This window comes from Xyrauchen texanus, chromosome 19 (genome assembly GCF_025860055.1).
Source record: "Xyrauchen texanus isolate HMW12.3.18 chromosome 19, RBS_HiC_50CHRs, whole genome shotgun sequence".
Lineage (NCBI taxonomy): Eukaryota > Metazoa > Chordata > Actinopteri > Cypriniformes > Catostomidae > Xyrauchen > Xyrauchen texanus.
Genome location: NC_068294.1, coordinates 3,764,815 through 3,783,172, shown reverse-complemented (window position 1 = coordinate 3,783,172; position 18,358 = coordinate 3,764,815). Strand labels below are relative to the sequence as shown.

Below are 18,358 nucleotides of genomic sequence, written 5' to 3'. Positions count from 1 at the left end.
TCTTCACATGAAATATTCTGTTTGTCTTGGAAATATGTCAATTAAATATCTTTTAAATTGTATATCACATTTCAGATTCTATAACTGAAGCTAAATATTGTATTAAAGATTTCTCTTACAGTGTGTTTTCAGTTGGCATGGCTAAACATGGCAATATAATAATGACACAATCAAGACAAACAAACAATAAACTTTCGCTCGTTTTATTAAAACGGCATTCATGGAATTAGTGTCTAATTAAAAGAAATGTCAAAACAAAAATAGAGGGCAAAGCAAAAGCTAAACTGCAACTGGTCACATACGGTGTATTTTCATTCATAAATAAATATTAAAATAATACAAATCAGTCATACATTTTCTCACCTTGCCTAATTTGTCTTTATTTTTATGAATATTTTCCTCGTAGTACAGCAGCGTTTCACTGAAGTCGTGACGTGAAGTCAATTGTGTGCAGTGTTTCTCTACAGCTTGAGATGCACATAAGCCAGCTGTACTGGAGTGGTGGTGGCAAATATTTTCTTCTGTTAAATGTCAGGAATTGTGATAAATTGAGTTAAAGGTGTATGTAAACTTCTGACTTCAACTGTTAAACAGGTTGCATAAAATAACTTGTAAATGCAAAATCTATGTCCCTTCAGATGATGATGAATATGGTAATGAGTTGGTGAGTCGTTTTGACCGACTCATTAAAAGAACCGGCTTATAAGAGTCATTTGTTCATGCTTACAGTATGTTTGTCGGGAGTGCAGCCAGCGAACACAACACAATAGGAAGACGTGTTGTTTTGCTGTTTTTTCACAGTATACACGCTCTATTTTTTTACTTATCAATTTTAATTTAGATGGCAAGCTCACAAAATATTCTTTTTTGTATGTTTTTTTTTTTTTATCCCCTTTTCTCCCAATTTGGAATGCACAATTCCAACTACTTCTCGTGGTTCTCGTGATTCTCGTGGTGGTGTGATTACTCACATAATCCAAGTGGCAGTTGCCTCCGCTTCTGAGACCATCAATCTGCACATCTTATCACGTGACTCGTTGTGCATGACACTGCAGAGACTCACAGCATGTGGAGGCTCATAATACTCTCTACAATCCACTAGAGGTCGACCGATTAATCGGCCGATTTTTTGCATTTTTTAACATAATCGGCATCGGCCAATATCCAAGTATATCAAGCCGATTATTAGGCAGGCGCATCTGTGGGCAGCCTAGTGTTGTTGTGGAACACGTGTTCGACGCACACTGCCCCTAGAGTCATTTTCCAGCAGAGTGAGCAGACCTCATCCAGTGCCTAAGGAAGGAGCTAAGTTCCTTGGAGAAAACAGTAAGGGTTAAATTTTTATAACTTCTTTATATTTAATTAAAAACTTTTGATATGTTACTGCCAAATTCGAGAAAAAACGCGACAAACGCGATAGGTGTCATGACGTTCGGCTACTTTGGATATTGATAGCGTAGTTGAAGTTGCATTATCACAGCAGAAGGGTTGCTATCATGTCACAATAAGCAAGTTACAGACAGTGAATCTGAGACTTTTATTTGTTCTGTTTGTGTGTCTTATATTTGAGAGGGTTGTCACTCAATTCAGAGAAATAAGTAATAAAAATATACCAACGCACTATAGGCTATTGAAGGACTGGCTTTGGTAAGCTCGGACGTTATTGGTTCTGCTGTCGGTACTGGAGAAATTAAGAAAATACATTTATTATTGCTATAAAGAGAAAGTTATTTTATCTCGCCAGCCAATTCTACGTATAATAATATGAAACCATTTGACTGTGATGCAATTTAGCTATTCGCAGTCAGAGAGAGAGAGAGAGAGAGAGAGAGAGAGTGAGATCTCGCTGACACGGTGCCACAGCGAGCACAACACGAGCCCAACACGAGCCCTGCTTAATGAGTGACAGAACTAAACATTCAAACATAGCCTGGTTTAGATCTGTGATTATTAGTCTGATTTTATTTTAGATTTCGCCTTCCAAAGATTATAAAAAGAATATTTATACATAAGCCGCATTCTGTCTTGCACAACTTCCTTCCCTTCACAGCGGTGCACTGACATTTCTCCCTAAAACTCAAACTTAACGTCAGAATCAGCACGATCGGTGACTGTTGTAAAATGCAGTCTAGTTACTGTTGCTAAATTGCGGGACGCGTTTAATAATAAAAAGAGCGCAAGAGATACCGTTCCCAAGGCGGCGCGTGCTCCGAAACACACCGCAAAGAGACAAGCAAAGTATAGGCTACTTTGGGTTTCATGTCCGCATCTAAACGATCAACTATACACAAAAATATGTCAAAACGACCGGCTTGGAGATTCACTTAAACACAGTTTATGTCTTAAATGGACGTAGTTATGGAAATAGTTGGGAGAAAATATGCTGCATCAGGAGCCTATTAGACTCGGTCTTAAAGGGGAAGCTGTCTATTAAACGTGACGATTGAGCCATTACTGCGAATCAAACAACAAAAGGCAAAGAGAAAATCACTTACGGCTCTTGAATGAATAACTTCTGCATTAATAAGCATTAATCTATCTGTGATAAACTATGCAGTGTTATTTTACAATTGATTACTTTATTAGATTTCTTTTTAGACCACACCTGAGCAGTAATGTTAGTAGACCTTCCTGAAATAAAATTATTTATATATATATATATATATATATATATATATATATATATAACAAAAAGAACCGTTAAGAATACCGTTAAAGTACCGGATCGATAAGTAGTATCGGTAAGATAGTAATACCATTAAAACCTTAACGATACCCATCCCTAGTTATGCCTGTGCTTCTCTTGATGCTCTGAATATTGGACTACGTGTCTGGATTGCCCCTTAATTAAAGCTGCATTTGGATCTCAACCTTCGTGTCTCGGAGCAGTTCGTAACACCTGCTTTGTTTATTTGTTATACATTATTTATACAATATGTTTTTACATTATACATTTTTAATTTAAGTCTACAAGTGCAGATTGGTCAAGTGTTCAATAAATGTATTTGTTGAGAAATTTTGTCTATCTTAAGTAATTATTTGTGTTACATTTTATCTTTCAAATAAAAGGTTCAAATAAGAGGTTAAAAACAAGCACATATCGGCCAAATATCGGCCAAAATAAATCGGCAGCATTTATAAATTGGCAGCATTTATTGGCAGACCCGGATTTCAAAAGATCGGCATCGGCCTTAAAAAACCCATATCGGTCGACCTCTACAATCCACACACAACTTACCACATGCCCCATTTGAGATTGAGAACCCCTAATCGTGACCATGAGGAGGTTACCCCATGTGACTGTACCCTCCCTAGCAACCGGGCCAATTTGGATGCTTAGGATACCTAGCTGGAGTCTCACAGCACGCCCTGGATTGAAACTCACGACACTAGCTTTCCAGGGGTGATGGTCAGCATCAATACTTACTGATCTACCCACACCCCCCACAAAAGAAAATTGTATATTTACTGGTGCTTATTTATGCTTACTTGTTTATAGTCCGTCCAAATGTGACTTGAACTAGTGCAATTAGTGTCTTCCGAACCCATTTAAACACTGCAGAGAGAAAAATACAGTAACATCAGAAACATCACACACCATTCACTGGAATTATAGGGTTGAGAGTATCCTGTGACTCTACTGTGTGTAAGAACTGGCCACAAGCAGTGGCTTGGCAGCTTCTGACTAAACTACCTGTAGAAGAGGTTAAACAAACTGGCTTAAGTGCTTGAGGTGCAATGAAATGCTTAAATGCTAATAAAGACCTCATGAAATGGCTTGACAAGTGCAGTTTTCTTTCCTGTGTTGAAATATTTCCTATCAAAACAGGAAGTTTTACTCTACCCTTAAATAGCCAATGTTCTACAGTTTCAATCACAGCTGTGAACCATGGTTTGCTGGCTAGTTTGAGAGACGTTCTCATTGTAGAGAAAATCTGTTTTGTGTAATATTTTTGGTTCATTTTCCTGGAAGAGAAAGAATGTACATTTTTAATTGTGTTCATCTGCTTTAAGTTTCCTTTGTCAACTTGTAGGAGTACACTAGCTTGTAGATGGCTAATAGTCATGGACTAAATGCCATAAAAGTCCCCATTTAGATTCCATGGGATTTTAAATGCACAGCAACTGCAGCATGTCTGGTGTACTGTCGATTTCCATTCAAATACAGTTTAGATTCATGCTTCTGACAATAAGGTCTGGCTTAAGTTTGAATTTAAAAAGTACAACAGCATTAAAGAGTGTTAAGGTGTAGCTAAAATACAGCATGTGCAGTTTTCACACCCACAGACACAATCCCACAGTATGTCTACACACATTCATCATTATGGTTTACAGTGTGACAGTTATAAGGTGAGAATAACAGTAATTTCATCACACACACACAATGTTGCACTCACTGCCCCTGAGTTCAAATATTTCTCCGATCAGCATGAAGCAGGGTTCTGCCAGTGCGTCTTTTTTTCCGTCCGCCTCATCACCATAGTCTGACAGATCACTGTCATCCTCGCCTTCATCCTGACACACACACACACACACACACACACACACACACACACACACACACACACACACACACACACACACACACACACACACACAGGTCAGATTTGTCATGTTGAAAACTCTACAGAGCACAACAGTGCCCGCCCACATTTTCAGCCGTCTGTGTTCCAGAAGAATTTTTCCCCATGTATTTCTTCCATAGACTTTTAATAAAATCCTTCATAAAAGAGGTAAGCACAACATCACAAACTTTGTTTTGAGTCAAAAATCTATTTGAAAATCGGACCTAAAGACAAAAGGTACAAGAATATGTACTTGCCGTCTTTCATGAGGGCACAAATTACAATCCCATAAAGCATTGCAAAGGATGTCACTGAATAAAACAATTCTGGAAATACATAAAACTATTGATTATAGGTGTGATAGCAATCTGTCCAAATTTTCTTCTTGTTGCTTCTTTCTGTGTGAGCGTGATTTGAACTCGAATAACATTCAATAGTCCAGTAACTTCTTTTAGATAAAGTTTAATAACAAAATGAACTGGGAAAATGTTACACGATCAAAAAACTGTATCGCTCCAACATTGCATCACAAAAAAATAACCATCATCGCCGGACATGACGTCAAAGTCTCTAAGAAATATTATATTACACATATTAAATGATTTACTTATAATTACTTAACAATGCTTAATGCACACAATTATTTATTCCACATCTCTATAAAGAAACACATAACTTATGACACTTACAATAGGTATAGAAACAATATATTTTATTTTTATTACAATATGTACAAATATATGAGTAGTTTAATGGTGAAGGGAGACCGACTCGATTACATCACTAACAGTGCATCATGGGAGTGAGCTGTCAATGTTTTCACAGGGATTGGTGGATCTTTCTCTGCTGTACCATCAAATACGATTAAAAAAAATGAAGTTAAAATAATGCAGACGGACGGCGTCAACGGAAGAATATATCATCAATGAACAATCTCTTCACAGTAGGTCTAGCATTAAAGGTTTAGAAGTTATCGTATTTTGTCTATGGGACAAAGCAATGGGATTTTACTTCCGGAACCAGACTGTTGTGCTCTATTGTAATAGCTCATAAATCAGCCAAATCATGTTTTACATCACATAAATGACCCCACAAAGACAGCAGCCTTGTTTCCATCCACTTTTCATACTATTTTGTTATCGACAAAGTTAATAATAAATTGTGCTAAATTTGCCGTCTTCTGTCTGTTTCCATTCAAATGGCCTTTTATTGATAAAAATGGTGTACTTGATGATGTCATGCCTAAAAAAAACACTGTTGCATAAGTTTTGGTTTATCACAAAAGAAATCTGCCCTGAAGCCGTTTCCATTCAGAAATGTGTGTTTATTGCTAATTCAGATGCCCCTAATTGTTTTCCTCTGAAGTTTTGGTAAAATGGGGAGATTATTGAGACAATTCATTGAAATTAGCAGCTTACTATCATTTTAATTTCACAAATAAAAGCAATCAGAAGATGGAATTGTAATCAAAAGGGAACAGTTGCTCTTCTGATAGGACTGTAATATTGGTCCTGATGTTGCGCCTGTCTCAGGTTGCCACCGGTTCTGACCCAAAAGCGAATCGTCATGCTCTGTTCAAGCTGGCAAACTGCATCAAGTAGTGGGGAAACTTTCAGTCATAGTATAAGGATGTGTATATGCTGTGTGCACAGATATTAAAGAAACATTGATGAGGTGTTATATCAGGGTTTACATATATGATACATTCCTGATATTCAATATTTTGAAGAATCATCTAATAGAAATCATCTCCATCACAACTAAATTATGTCCCGCATATTTGTCCAGCAACTTTTAATGACCAACTGAACTTGATTGTCATCTAAAATTAATTATGCATAATCGAGTTTACATTTTATGAAGAAGCTCAGCAAATGCGATCCGAGGTAAAGAGGGTTACATTTCAAATATTTAGTTTTTCTTTTTAGTTTATAGTCTTGAAAAAGTCTAGAACATTCTGAGAATGTCATTCAGCCGACTGTTTTCATCTACAGAACAGGGAAAAGCTAATTTAAGTTTGCGTAAAGAAAAGGCAATTATAGGACTAAAAATATTGTTCGTTTAATAATTAATTATTTTATTTAATGCTTTATTCATTTGGTAATTTATTTAATACAGGGAATTTTACAGCATTTTTTCAAAAGTAAGCTAAACAATAATTTTATAGAATTGGGCTGTTAGTTAGTGCACAATGAAACTTTTCTCTAAGTATTGTGTATTTCTTTTTCATTTAAAACATGTTTGTGCATACAAAACATGCAGTAAACGGAAAATGATGTTGACACTAGTGAAATTTTAGCGATAATTCCATCGGCTTTATATCGATGCGCTAAAACTTTATCCTTGGATGGAAACGTAGTTAGTAAAACCTGAACTCTGCTGAAAGGTGGGAACACATGAGGAAAACTGCTTAATAAACATACAAAATAATGTCTTAGTGAAAAGAATAGTAAAAAATTCCCAAATGTATCTGTAAGGGTTAGGTTGAGGGATAAGGTTATGGAAGAGAAAATATCAAGTCCCCACCATGATAAAAACAAATGTGTAAGTGTCTGTGTGTGTACTTCCTGATGTGAGAAGAAGTCTCTAGGCAGTCTCTCCAGGAAGGATGTGAGCGAGAATGAGGATTTCTTCTGGAAGTCGATGACCTTCAGGTGTTCTGGTGAGGGACTGAGAAACGCATACAGCGCCTCACTCTGACACATGCACTCATCTGTCAGTACTTTCTATGACACAAACACAGAAACCAACTTCATGAATCATTGAATACACTTCTCAAAATCACAGTCCAGCATCACATAAGGCATGGATGACAACACTTAGATAAGAACAGAAATTGGTCTTTGAGAAGCTGAAGAACTTCTTGTGGATTTATACTTCCGTGTTGAAATTGTAACTATGCAAAAATGCACAAATGTGACAAACAGACATCTGTTAACAGCTTATAAACACTGTGCTTTCACGGATTGTACTCAAAATATGTTTTGTCTGTGAGGTAAACAATTGTATTCTGCTCAAGACCTTTGCAATTTGTAAGATGTCTGACATTATGGTGTACAGTGAATTATCATATTTCATAATTTATGAAAACTGAACACTTAATTTTTCAGCAAATTAAAAAGCACCTGTTAAGAGCTGGTTTTATTGCCTATATACATTGTAAAGTCCAGGTTCTATCCTTTAGCCTCACGCAACCCCACGTACACATGAATGGAAGTTATATTTTGAATTCGCTATACACAATGTATCATTAAAATTTATTTAAACCGACTGATCTCAGATCAGGAGACTCTGTGCTTTCAGTAAAGGGTTAAACTGACAAATGGAGTCAGATGACAAAACAACATGGCGCTGATCACAGCAGAGTTTGTCTTTGGGGAAATACCATCAAAACTACATCTTGTAAGAAACATAATTACATTTTTACACTGAAACCTGTTTGAATAAAAAGATTAGAGTCTCTAGTTTCATCCGCTATGCCATTTCTATAAATTTAGCAATTTATCGCAAAATGTCACACTGCTAAACACAATGTACACTAATGTGTACTTAAACGTATTATTTCCTTTACTGTGTATTATCACATTGACAATCAATGTGTTCATCCAAAAGCTGAAATATGTTGCTTTCAGAGGCTTTATGAAAATAAGGTGCATTTTCTAAGACCAGTGCAGACAGACAGCACACTGGATTTAAGTCATTCAATAAATAGGGAGCACACAATCCCCCTTTCCCACCCCTTTTCCACGCTCCGCTCTATCACATTTTGCCATCTAACTTCCTGTTTGTATTAGACTGTACTGAGAAGATCAAATTGGATTACATGTGGGAGCACAGAAAGTGTTTTTCTCCAAGTGTTGATGGTGTGAGTCTACAGCACCCCTTTACTATGTGAAAACGCTCGTGAGCTGCTTTTTCTGTCACTGTAAATGTTTTTTCCGACACAGCCGGAGGTAAATTGGACCTGCAGATCACATTCAGACAGCTATGACACACTGCACTTTTTCATGATACAAGCGTTTCATCTTGTTAATAATTTGTGATAAAATGTATAGTTGACATGAAATTTCCAACAGAACAGCTCATATTATATTACATGCAAGTTCATGACATTAAAGAAAATTACATTTGTACTTTATAAAATTAATTTAACACACTGCATTTTTAAAAGGCTTAAATGTGATAAAATGGTTGTAAACAGAATATACAATAAAACATGTATATGTGTATAAATATAGCAGATCATTTTTAGTTGGAGAAAAAATCTGATTGCAGATTTTCGTCTTGACGCATTTAAAATGGTGTTTTCAGCACAGCCGATCGTAAACCGACACTCAGTGTTGGGTAGAAACAGATAGCATGTAATCAGGAAAATGTAATTATAATTACATTCAATTACATTTTAAAATACTTGTAATCAGATTACTGTTACTTTTTATGGATTACATATTAATCAGGCAACGGCAGGAAATTGTTCATCAGTTCATGCACATACAAATGAAACAAACTGTGTCTGGTTGCTTTATATGTTGTTCAGACCGACCTTTCCTGTCTAAGTGGGCGGTTCTTGACGAGAATAAGATGCACATGGACCAGACTTTATGTCGATAGTCAAAAGTCTGTCTATGTGAGATTAGGAAGGACTCACCTGTAAAAAAGTGTTGAGTTGATTTTTGGATTTGTCAAGGAATTTTTGGTCAATGGATTTGAATGGCAGTTTACTGAGAGAGGGAAGCTGGACTTTCTTAAGTGATGGAAAACACTACGAAGAGAAAAGAAGGGAAAGAGAGAAAACGAATGAGACGGCATTCCTACATCTTTTGGCCAATGAATTTTTCAGATGCTTGTGATTATTATATGAGATTTTAAAGAGTTATTTCTATCTTAGAAACATTTACATTCACTATATAAATTGCCAAGAAATGAAATTCCATTGGTTTTCCAATCCTGGAAATTATAATCTAAAAACTTGATATTTCCAGCGGTTCTAAGGTTCTCCTGCTCAGGCGGCAGTCACATCTCACTGGTGTTTTAGGTGGTGGCATGAATATCATCCTTACCTCCGTTAACTTCCTATGTAGGGCCTGAAACTCGCTGAGTTTCCTGGTGACAGCCCAGCGGTTGTTCTTGCAAACGTCTGCTTCTGAAAGACTCACGGATACGGAGTAACACGCCGTCTGCTCACCGTTCTCCTCAGAGGTCTAAAGACACACACAAATTAAGATGAACTCAAAATGACAAGTTTTGAAAACACTTGAAATGTATTTCTGATAATAAAACCTACAGTTCAGTTTTTAATGCTTGGCAAGTTCATGAACTATATTACATATCAAAACAATTATATACTTTTCTTATTAAAGCTTAAACCATTATAAGTTGATCTTTCTACATTGGAGTTTGCAATGAATTTCATTCAATCCCTATAATTCGAAACTCATTTACATGCATCAAAGCAGACTGTTGGGGTATTAAATCAAATTTGCCACATGCATTCAACAGGACATAATGGAGTGGCTGTTTTGCGCAAATGTTGCTTCCAATATGACAAAGAAAACAATGATCGCAAGGGTAACCTGTCAATAAAAAGTTTTTTTTAGGGCCATTAGGATTTTTTACACTGAGACATCAGGCCCTAGTGTAAGTCTAGCCTCATGTGAGTTTGGTGAAATTATTCATGCAAACCACTAATTTATATAGGCATGCACTTATAGAAACATGAAAACAATTTAAAAGATATTTCTGAATTCAAATTATACTTCAAATAAAACCAAAATATATTCAAAATAATGAAGTGATAAAAAAAAAATCATACAAAATCCAAAAAAGTTTGTAGCAGCAACTTCTTTTGCAGTGACTTAAAAATCATTCTATGACAACAGGTGGCAAAATATCAATACATATTAGATCACAAATACAACTGTAATTAAAGACATAACACTAATAATAATTTATTTATATTAGGGCTGCACGATTTGGTGAAAATGTCATATTGCGATTATTGAGATTAATATTGTGATTTTGATATAATAAACAAATGGTAACATGAGTCAACTTGCTTGTTTATCAAGGAAAATGCACAAATAGAATACTGATAATACTGAAATGTGTATTTTGCAGCAACAACAACTATAAATGCAGTGTTTTTAAATTAAAATAATATTTTTACAAAATTAAATAATAACTTCTTTGCATTACTGCAAACGTGTTATTTTCTCAATATTACACCTAAATAAAATAGAACAATAAATAAGAACAAGCACATTTTCATGAAAATAAGATTGTCCAAACAAACAGGGACATTTAATCAGGAAGTATCATGTACTTTCTATAAACTCTTTTGAAAAGGAAACTGGATATAAAAGTGTGGTTCACTCAAACCACTAAAACTGTTGTTGTTGTTGTTGTTGTTTATATATATATATATATATATATATATATATATATATATATATATATATATATATATATATATATATATATGTGGAACAGTTAAAGGATGGAGGACAGGAAACAGGTCTTCAGCACACGGTAAGCCTTTTAATTCCCTTTTGGTGACAGCAGTAGTAACATACACACACACAATACAATAAGGACTCAAACGCTGGGTTTGCTGTCGGTCTCTCTCTCCCCATGCTCTGTGGCTGCTGGCCTTTTATCCGCTCTCCTCGCTCTACTGCAATTAGAGACAGGTGTTAGACATAATTTGGCTCAGGTGTGAGCTCTTACCGCTTTTCTCTCCGGACGGGCGCTTGACCACGCCCCGCTGCCACAATATATATATATATATATATATATTAGTGTTATTTTTCACATAAGATTGATCTTATCATGATGATCTCATCAATGATGCAACACGTTGCGAGCTGCAGACAGCGGGGGTGAGAGACGAGCGTCTCTGTGTTAGAGTGCGCATGAGCCGGTGGAACTTTAAATCTCTCCCGGTCTCGACTCCCACTCAGATTGGGTTGAAGCAGTTCTGACCGCACCGGGAATTACAGTTTTGGAGTTTGTGTTTATTTACATGTCACGCTCCCGTATTATATGAACTTTAATTATTGATGAAATAAAGATATATCGCAAAGCTGTGATCTGTGATTCTGTGTTATTTTTTCTGGCCACCAGTTCAGTGCTCGGCGTCCATTTTCACCTGATTTCCATGCTGAACACCGGAAACTCACACGTCATGACCACATGTGCCACTCTCTAAACTGAGACTGACTGGTCATCTTTATTAGCGGTGTAGAAAATGGGCAAACAGCTCTCAGAGAGAATGGGCTGTCACGTCCACACGTGCACTTATTTATTTCATAAAATCGCAGCATTTTGCCGTCATATAATCGCACAGGCTGACATCACTAATATATATATATAAAATAAATCTCATACATTTTTGATTTATAAATGGCTATTGTCAGGGATTTGATGTTCCACTGTATTTTCAGAGTTTGAAAATTAACTTTATTACCATTTGGATCTGACTTTAGATGAGATAACACCACTTCATTAACATTCAATACACCCACAGATCACACAAACACTTCCACCCACAAAAATGACACAGCACTCTCCCGAAAATTGGAGAAGACAGCGCACAGTCTTAGCATGTAGCGCTGTACTTTGCACACACGAAAATACAGGCCATTATTTTAATGAGAGTTCTGCATATTTTACCCCCCAATTCTCATTAACACAAAGCGCAAAAAGACATTGACATTATGATACTCTCATTACCGTAATATGAAAAACTGATAAATCACTTAAATTAGAATGTATTTATACTTTATTGGGGCGGGGGTCATTTTAATTTGAATTGCACATTGTTTCTAAGCAGCTTTGTGTAAAATCATGTCTTAAAGCCCCAGTAAGCAAGCTAAAGGTGACCATAGCAACAACAAAAAAATGTGAGGTTTGAGGAAAAACGGATCGGCCCTCCTCTCCTGGTTTCACTTTATATATAAACTTTAGTGAGAAAATGTTTGTAGTGACTAATCAAAAACATATCGAAATAACTTGATGGCTTCACATAAATAATTAATTTTAAAATGTATTTATTTAAAACTATTCATGCATTCAAGACATGTTTTAGGCTAACTGAAACGATCTATAACTCTGGTTATATACAGGGCTGGACTGGTAATCTGGCATAACGGGCATTTTCCTGGAGGGCCAACGCACTTTGGGGCCAATCAGGGGAGGACTGGCCATCAGGAGAAGTGACCGGGCCGGTGGGTCGGCCGCGATAAGCTCAAATGAGCCGTGTTACAAACCTCCACCCCCGACAAGTTTTGGGCCAGTTGCCATGTAAAATCCCAGGCCGATTTCTCTTCCCAGTCCAGCCCTGGTTATATGCTTTTATGTGTATTAATATATTATTTAAAATGAATTATATGCAGTATTTACAAATTTACATTGACACATCCAAGGGTGTAGATCTGGTTCAAACATTTGGCGTGTTGTATTGTGAAGCAGGGGGTGGTGGACGGGTTGGGTTGTACTTGCTAGTCTTGATTATTGGAGGAGGGGAGCTCAACAAGCCCCCCCACCCCGCGCCAGAATATACGCTTAATAAGCTGGTTTTTGATAGTTTTAGATAAAAAAAATTCAAACCTGTGATTTACAGCCAATAAACAGACAAATGGTTAGTGAACGAATGACCCACCACTGAGCATAAATATGCAAATGGCGTGATATTAATCATCAGGAGTATATAAACCCATTGATGGGGCTGTTCACACACATCTGTTTACTTGCACAGAGTGGCGATGGATAATTAAAAAGATTGAAAAAGAATAAAGAGCGATTAGCTTCTTTTTAAAGGCCAGTGGCGCTTCACTGCTTCAAGTGTTATTTCTGTAAAGCTAGTGAAGAAGGCAGGTTATTAGAAAAATAGATCTAGATAAAAAGGGGAAAAAAGAGGAACAGATGAAAAGGAAGGTCTTGGGCTTTAGAATGATATCTACAGTCTCTGTGTGGAAACAGCAGTGCATTTTTTATTTGTTTTATTGTGTCTTTTAAACTGTCAAAATGATTTTCTGTGGATTTCTTGCTATTGTGCAACATGCTGTTGTGTTGAACCCATAACATTCCTATGCGGTCAGGACTGTGTTTAGAACTGACCTCTGCGGTGTGGATGACGGCTCTCCATGTGCCCAGATTCTCACACCAGCAGTCTGTTCGTGATATATGCTGCTGCAGGTCACTGTGCTCCTTCTCCATCGCTCCGATTTCCTCCTTCAGCAACGACACAATCTACACAAAGACACTGTCATGAGTTCACGAGCTCTCTGAATCAGTCTGTGAGTCGAATTAGAGCTTCATCTGACAGCAAACATCAACAGCTGACCTGAGGAGACTGGAAACATTGACCCTGAGCTTTCCACAAGAACTTTGTCAAAACAAGAGATGACCAACTATTCACAAACACCTCAAGAGCACTTTAGAGAGAAATCAATTCCTGTCTTATCAAATAGATTAAATCAAGTCACACACAACACAGAGCACATGAAGTCAAAACAACAAGGGTTGTTATACAAACATTTCAGTAGTCTATCCACCACAGTACTAAGTGAAGTTTAAAGATTCTCAATAACAATTTCAATACCACGGCAAAAATAACAAAGAACTTTAACTTCAGGAAATTAAAAACGAATATGATTATAAATATGGCACATAGTATTCGAGTATTTTTATGCTAAAGGTAAAATGTGTCGTCTGTTCTATTTAAAAGGGTCATTGACAAAAAAGTTTGTCCAAGGGGATATAAATGAGAAACCTTTTAATAATCTTGTTTAAGGGGGCCTGTGTAGCTCAGCGAGTATTGACGCTGAGAGTTTGAATGCTGAGTGACTCCAGCCAGGACTTCTAAGCAACCAAATTGGCCCGGTTGCTAGGGAGGGTAGAGTCACATGGGGTAACCTCCTCGTGGTCATGATTAGTGGTTCTCACTCTCAATGGGGCGTGTGGTAAATTGTGTGTGGATCGTGGAGAGTAGCATGAACCTCCACATGCTGTGAGTCTCTGCGGTGTCATGCACAATGAGTCACGTGATAAGATGCGCAGAATGACGGTCTCAGAAGCTGAGGCAACTGAGACTTGTCCTCCACCACCCGGATTGAGGTGTGTAACCACACCACCATGAGGACCTAGTATGTAGTGGGAATTGAGCATTCCAAATTTGAGAGAAAAGGGGATCAAATAATATATATTTTTTTTAAATGTCTTTATGTCCAATTTGGTTTTTCATACATTTATGAAAAACTTTTTCTAGCATTTTCAACAAAAGGAAAACAATAATGATTTAATGGCTTAAATGTTTTTATTTGGTGTAAAAATTAAGTAAAAAGTACAAGAATACCTTCCTTGCATCTTAAATACACAAGAGCGTACACAACCATTCATTTCAAAAAAGTTTTCAAACATATTTTTCAAGGTAAATACAAGAATTTCAGCTTTTTATGAGATACATTTATTTTTACTCTCTCTGATCGGTTACAGCACTTTTTTTTATTAAAACTGAGAAAAAGATCAAAATAAAATTGAACTCATAATTAAAGATATCATAGAAAAGGTTAATTGAACTTTTTGTGTAAATTGCATTTTAAATGTACTTTTGAATCATTTAAAGAGGTCATGACATGAGGAATCAAATTTCCCTTGATCGTTTGACATATAAGAGGTCATTTGACTATAAAAACATCCTGTAAGTTGCAGAACTGAAAACTTCCACCTTAACAGAAATTAATTTAAACCAAGCTGCAAAAATGGCTCATTTGGAATTCGTGGAACTTCATTTGTGGAATTTGTGGGACATCAACACCTATTTGTCCGTCAATGCACCCTTGGCCCCGCCCCCTGGTGCTCTGTCAGTCACACAGGTGAAGAGGAGAGAGATGGGCCTGTCATGGGACATTCATCCAAAGTCAACTTACACAGGACACCTTCATGTGCCTATCTGGATTTAAATGCACTACATAAACTACATAAACATGCACAGCTTTGACCATTATCATACATCTCACACCCCTTTAAAAAGACGCACTATGCCTTTTTCACACATACGCTTCTGAGGGTGGCCCTCGCAGGGTAATCTTCCGGTATCAACACAGGCCATAGAAATAAAACTTTTAATTAAACAGCGTGTAAATGTTTGATCAGACTTTGTTCTGTGACTCTACAGAGCTCTAATAAACACTCTGACAACTGGAAAGCATAATGTGACTGAATCCAGCATATTCACTGAGAAATTCAAGCTGCTACGGGTCATAGACTACACTGGTAATAAATAACTTTAATAAAAATATAAATAAGATAATACATTCTCATCGTTATTCTCAATGACTGTTTGGGTCGAAACAATGTTGGGCATCTCCGCTCTCTCACACACGTACAGCTCCAGAATGAGAAGATGAGCAGGGACATCATGGACACTTTTATAATCAGAGACACTTCTGTCATCTCTCTATCTTATATTTCATCTCATTCAGGATAGTATTTATTAAACTGTGTATTTCACACCATGAAGCCAAACCAACTCTAATACACATCTGTCTTTTACATAGTACACGGCTCAAATTTGAGAATAAGATCATTGTATCATAGCAATATTATTATCCCTATAAATAAAAGACTGGAAACCTGGCTGTGAAATGTTCAGAGGCTGTTTTTCGTGTTTTTAATCATTTTTGAGAATGATACGGTGAAGTGAGGATTCTCATTTATGAGAATGACACGGGAGCTGGTTAAGAAAGCACACCTGCGCTACATTTGAGCATATAAACTCAAAAGAGACGGCAGCCTGAGTAGCCGAATCAGTTGGGAAAAATGATAAGTTATTTCTGTCTACATTATTGTGACTCGTAGGAAAATAGACATACAGAAGATGGAAGAAGCATTATTCCTCGCAAATGTATACTAAAGTTATAGCCGCAAATCTGTAGCAGAACTAACTTTACCCTGCAGTGACGTAGTTTCCAATTCTCTACAAGGAGACCCCCTGTTGTGTTTTCATCAGCTGCGCTGTCATGTTGTGCCGTTGTGCTGAAGGCGTCCTGGACCATTTTATTCATTTTCTTTGCAATGCATTTCAAATGTAGCTGTATTGGAAGGGCTGCACAATTATAGCCAATCAGAACAGTGGGTGTTTATATTGAAGTCTTAAAGGGCCAGGCAGCTTAAAACGAAGCGATTCAGATGGAGAGCCAGAGAAAATTATTCTATATGAATAAATTAAGACTGTTTATGTGCAGAAAATCTATACTAACATTATAAGTGGACCTTAGGGAAGATAATAAAATTATAAAAAAAAAAAAAAAAAAGGAGTATGTCATGGAAGAACATGCAGTATTTGTCAGCGATAAATATGTTCTCCCATTCCTATTAATGGCTATAAAAGTAAGCCATTTGCAGGTTGATTTCCCCAAAAAGTGTTTTGTCATATCTGGCTTGATTGTGCATGTTCAGACTGTGGTTGGCGTGACTGATTTCTGAAATCCCTTCTATTATTAAAGGCATTGGTTACTAATGGGACAACATTTTCATTTCAAAGGGACTACTATCCTGGCCATCAAACCAAACACACAAACACTTATACAGAGTACCTTTTTATCAGGTCGGGGTGCGTTCTGAATGGAGCCCAGGGCCTGCCGTTTGTACTCGAGTCTCTCAAAGAGTTGGTGTAGTTTGGTGGCGGCGTAACTGGCCTGTTCATTGATGCCTTTGCTGCCTTCATCGAGAGCGACGTCGCCTCCCTCGATCACCTGACCCTAGACACACAGAAACACATGGAAGTTCACAAAACCTGAGCTCCAAAAAGACTGTGTGTGTGTTTGGAATGGCATTTTTATTTATTTTATTATTTATACTGTGCACAGTGTGCAAATTATCCGAATGCATGGACCAAATACTACATCTGCCAAAATGGTGCGGCATGCAACAGAGCATTGAAATAATTTATTCCATAAAGTATTCCATGTATTCTACCTTCCATTTCCAATGTGTCTAAAAAACTCATTGTAAGTATTTAAACACAAGCCTTTTGATCAAAATCTTTTAACAAACTTGACTGGTGCAGTACAAGTATCCCAAGACACTACTAAGGTCTTAAACCTGTAAAGAATATGAAAGAATTGTCCGAAAATTCTAATTTTTTGACAATAAACTGTTTTTAGTACCATTAGACAAGCTATAAAATGAAATCATACGAATGGGTCTCAGGAACTTGTGGTAAGAGGACATCATCATAGCTTGTGATGTAAAATAATGTGATCTTTATAATGACAGATCAGGCTCCATATATTAAAATACACAGAAATATTAGTTCACACTTTAAATATATCTTGTAAAATGTATATGTCAGAATTTTCAAAGCTCTGTGATTTTTTTTGTGGTGGTTTATGAGTTGTGATTGACAGCTATACCTCAAAAGCCTGATGTATCATATTTAATACATGGACTTTTAAGGGGGGGTGTCAATAAACTAATATTCATAACTTTAACCAAGCACAAGTTGCTTAAATTCAGCAAATACACATTTTAAAATATCAGTAACAATATAATATTTGCTGATTTTAATAAAGCAAAAGTTACAGTAAAGAGTTCACATTAAAAACAAATAGCAAAATACAAAAGTTATTGAGGAAATAAAAAAAAATATATATTTTTCCATAAAGAAATGCCAGGTAATGTCCACCAGGTGGAAGCAGACATCTAGTACATTGCAGACAACAGGATTTTCTGAGTTTTGATGATGTTAATGATGCACAGGCTTTAGAAAATAGTGTATCAAATTTGATAAA

General features: G+C 36.6%; 1 protein-coding gene across 2 annotated transcripts in view; it reads right to left on the bottom strand.

Moving 5' to 3' along the window:
• LOC127659487 (sorting nexin-25-like) overlaps positions 1-18,358 on the bottom strand; it is a 108,370-nt gene that overhangs the window by 19,996 nt on the left and 70,016 nt on the right. Inside the window, exons 10-16 of one of the 2 annotated variants that reach the window (XM_052149334.1) lie at positions 17,162-17,326; positions 13,683-13,814; positions 9,626-9,766; positions 9,214-9,327; positions 7,130-7,291; positions 4,398-4,515; positions 3,490-3,556 (exon numbers count right to left, since the gene is read on the bottom strand). In XM_052149334.1, the coding sequence (XP_052005294.1) occupies positions 3,490-3,556; positions 4,398-4,515; positions 7,130-7,291; positions 9,214-9,327; positions 9,626-9,766; positions 13,683-13,814; positions 17,162-17,326 (899 nt within the window). The remainder of the gene's footprint in view (positions 1-3,489; positions 3,557-4,397; positions 4,516-7,129; positions 7,292-9,213; positions 9,328-9,625; positions 9,767-13,682; positions 13,815-17,161; positions 17,327-18,358) is intronic. The other variant, XM_052149335.1, reaches the window with a different exon arrangement.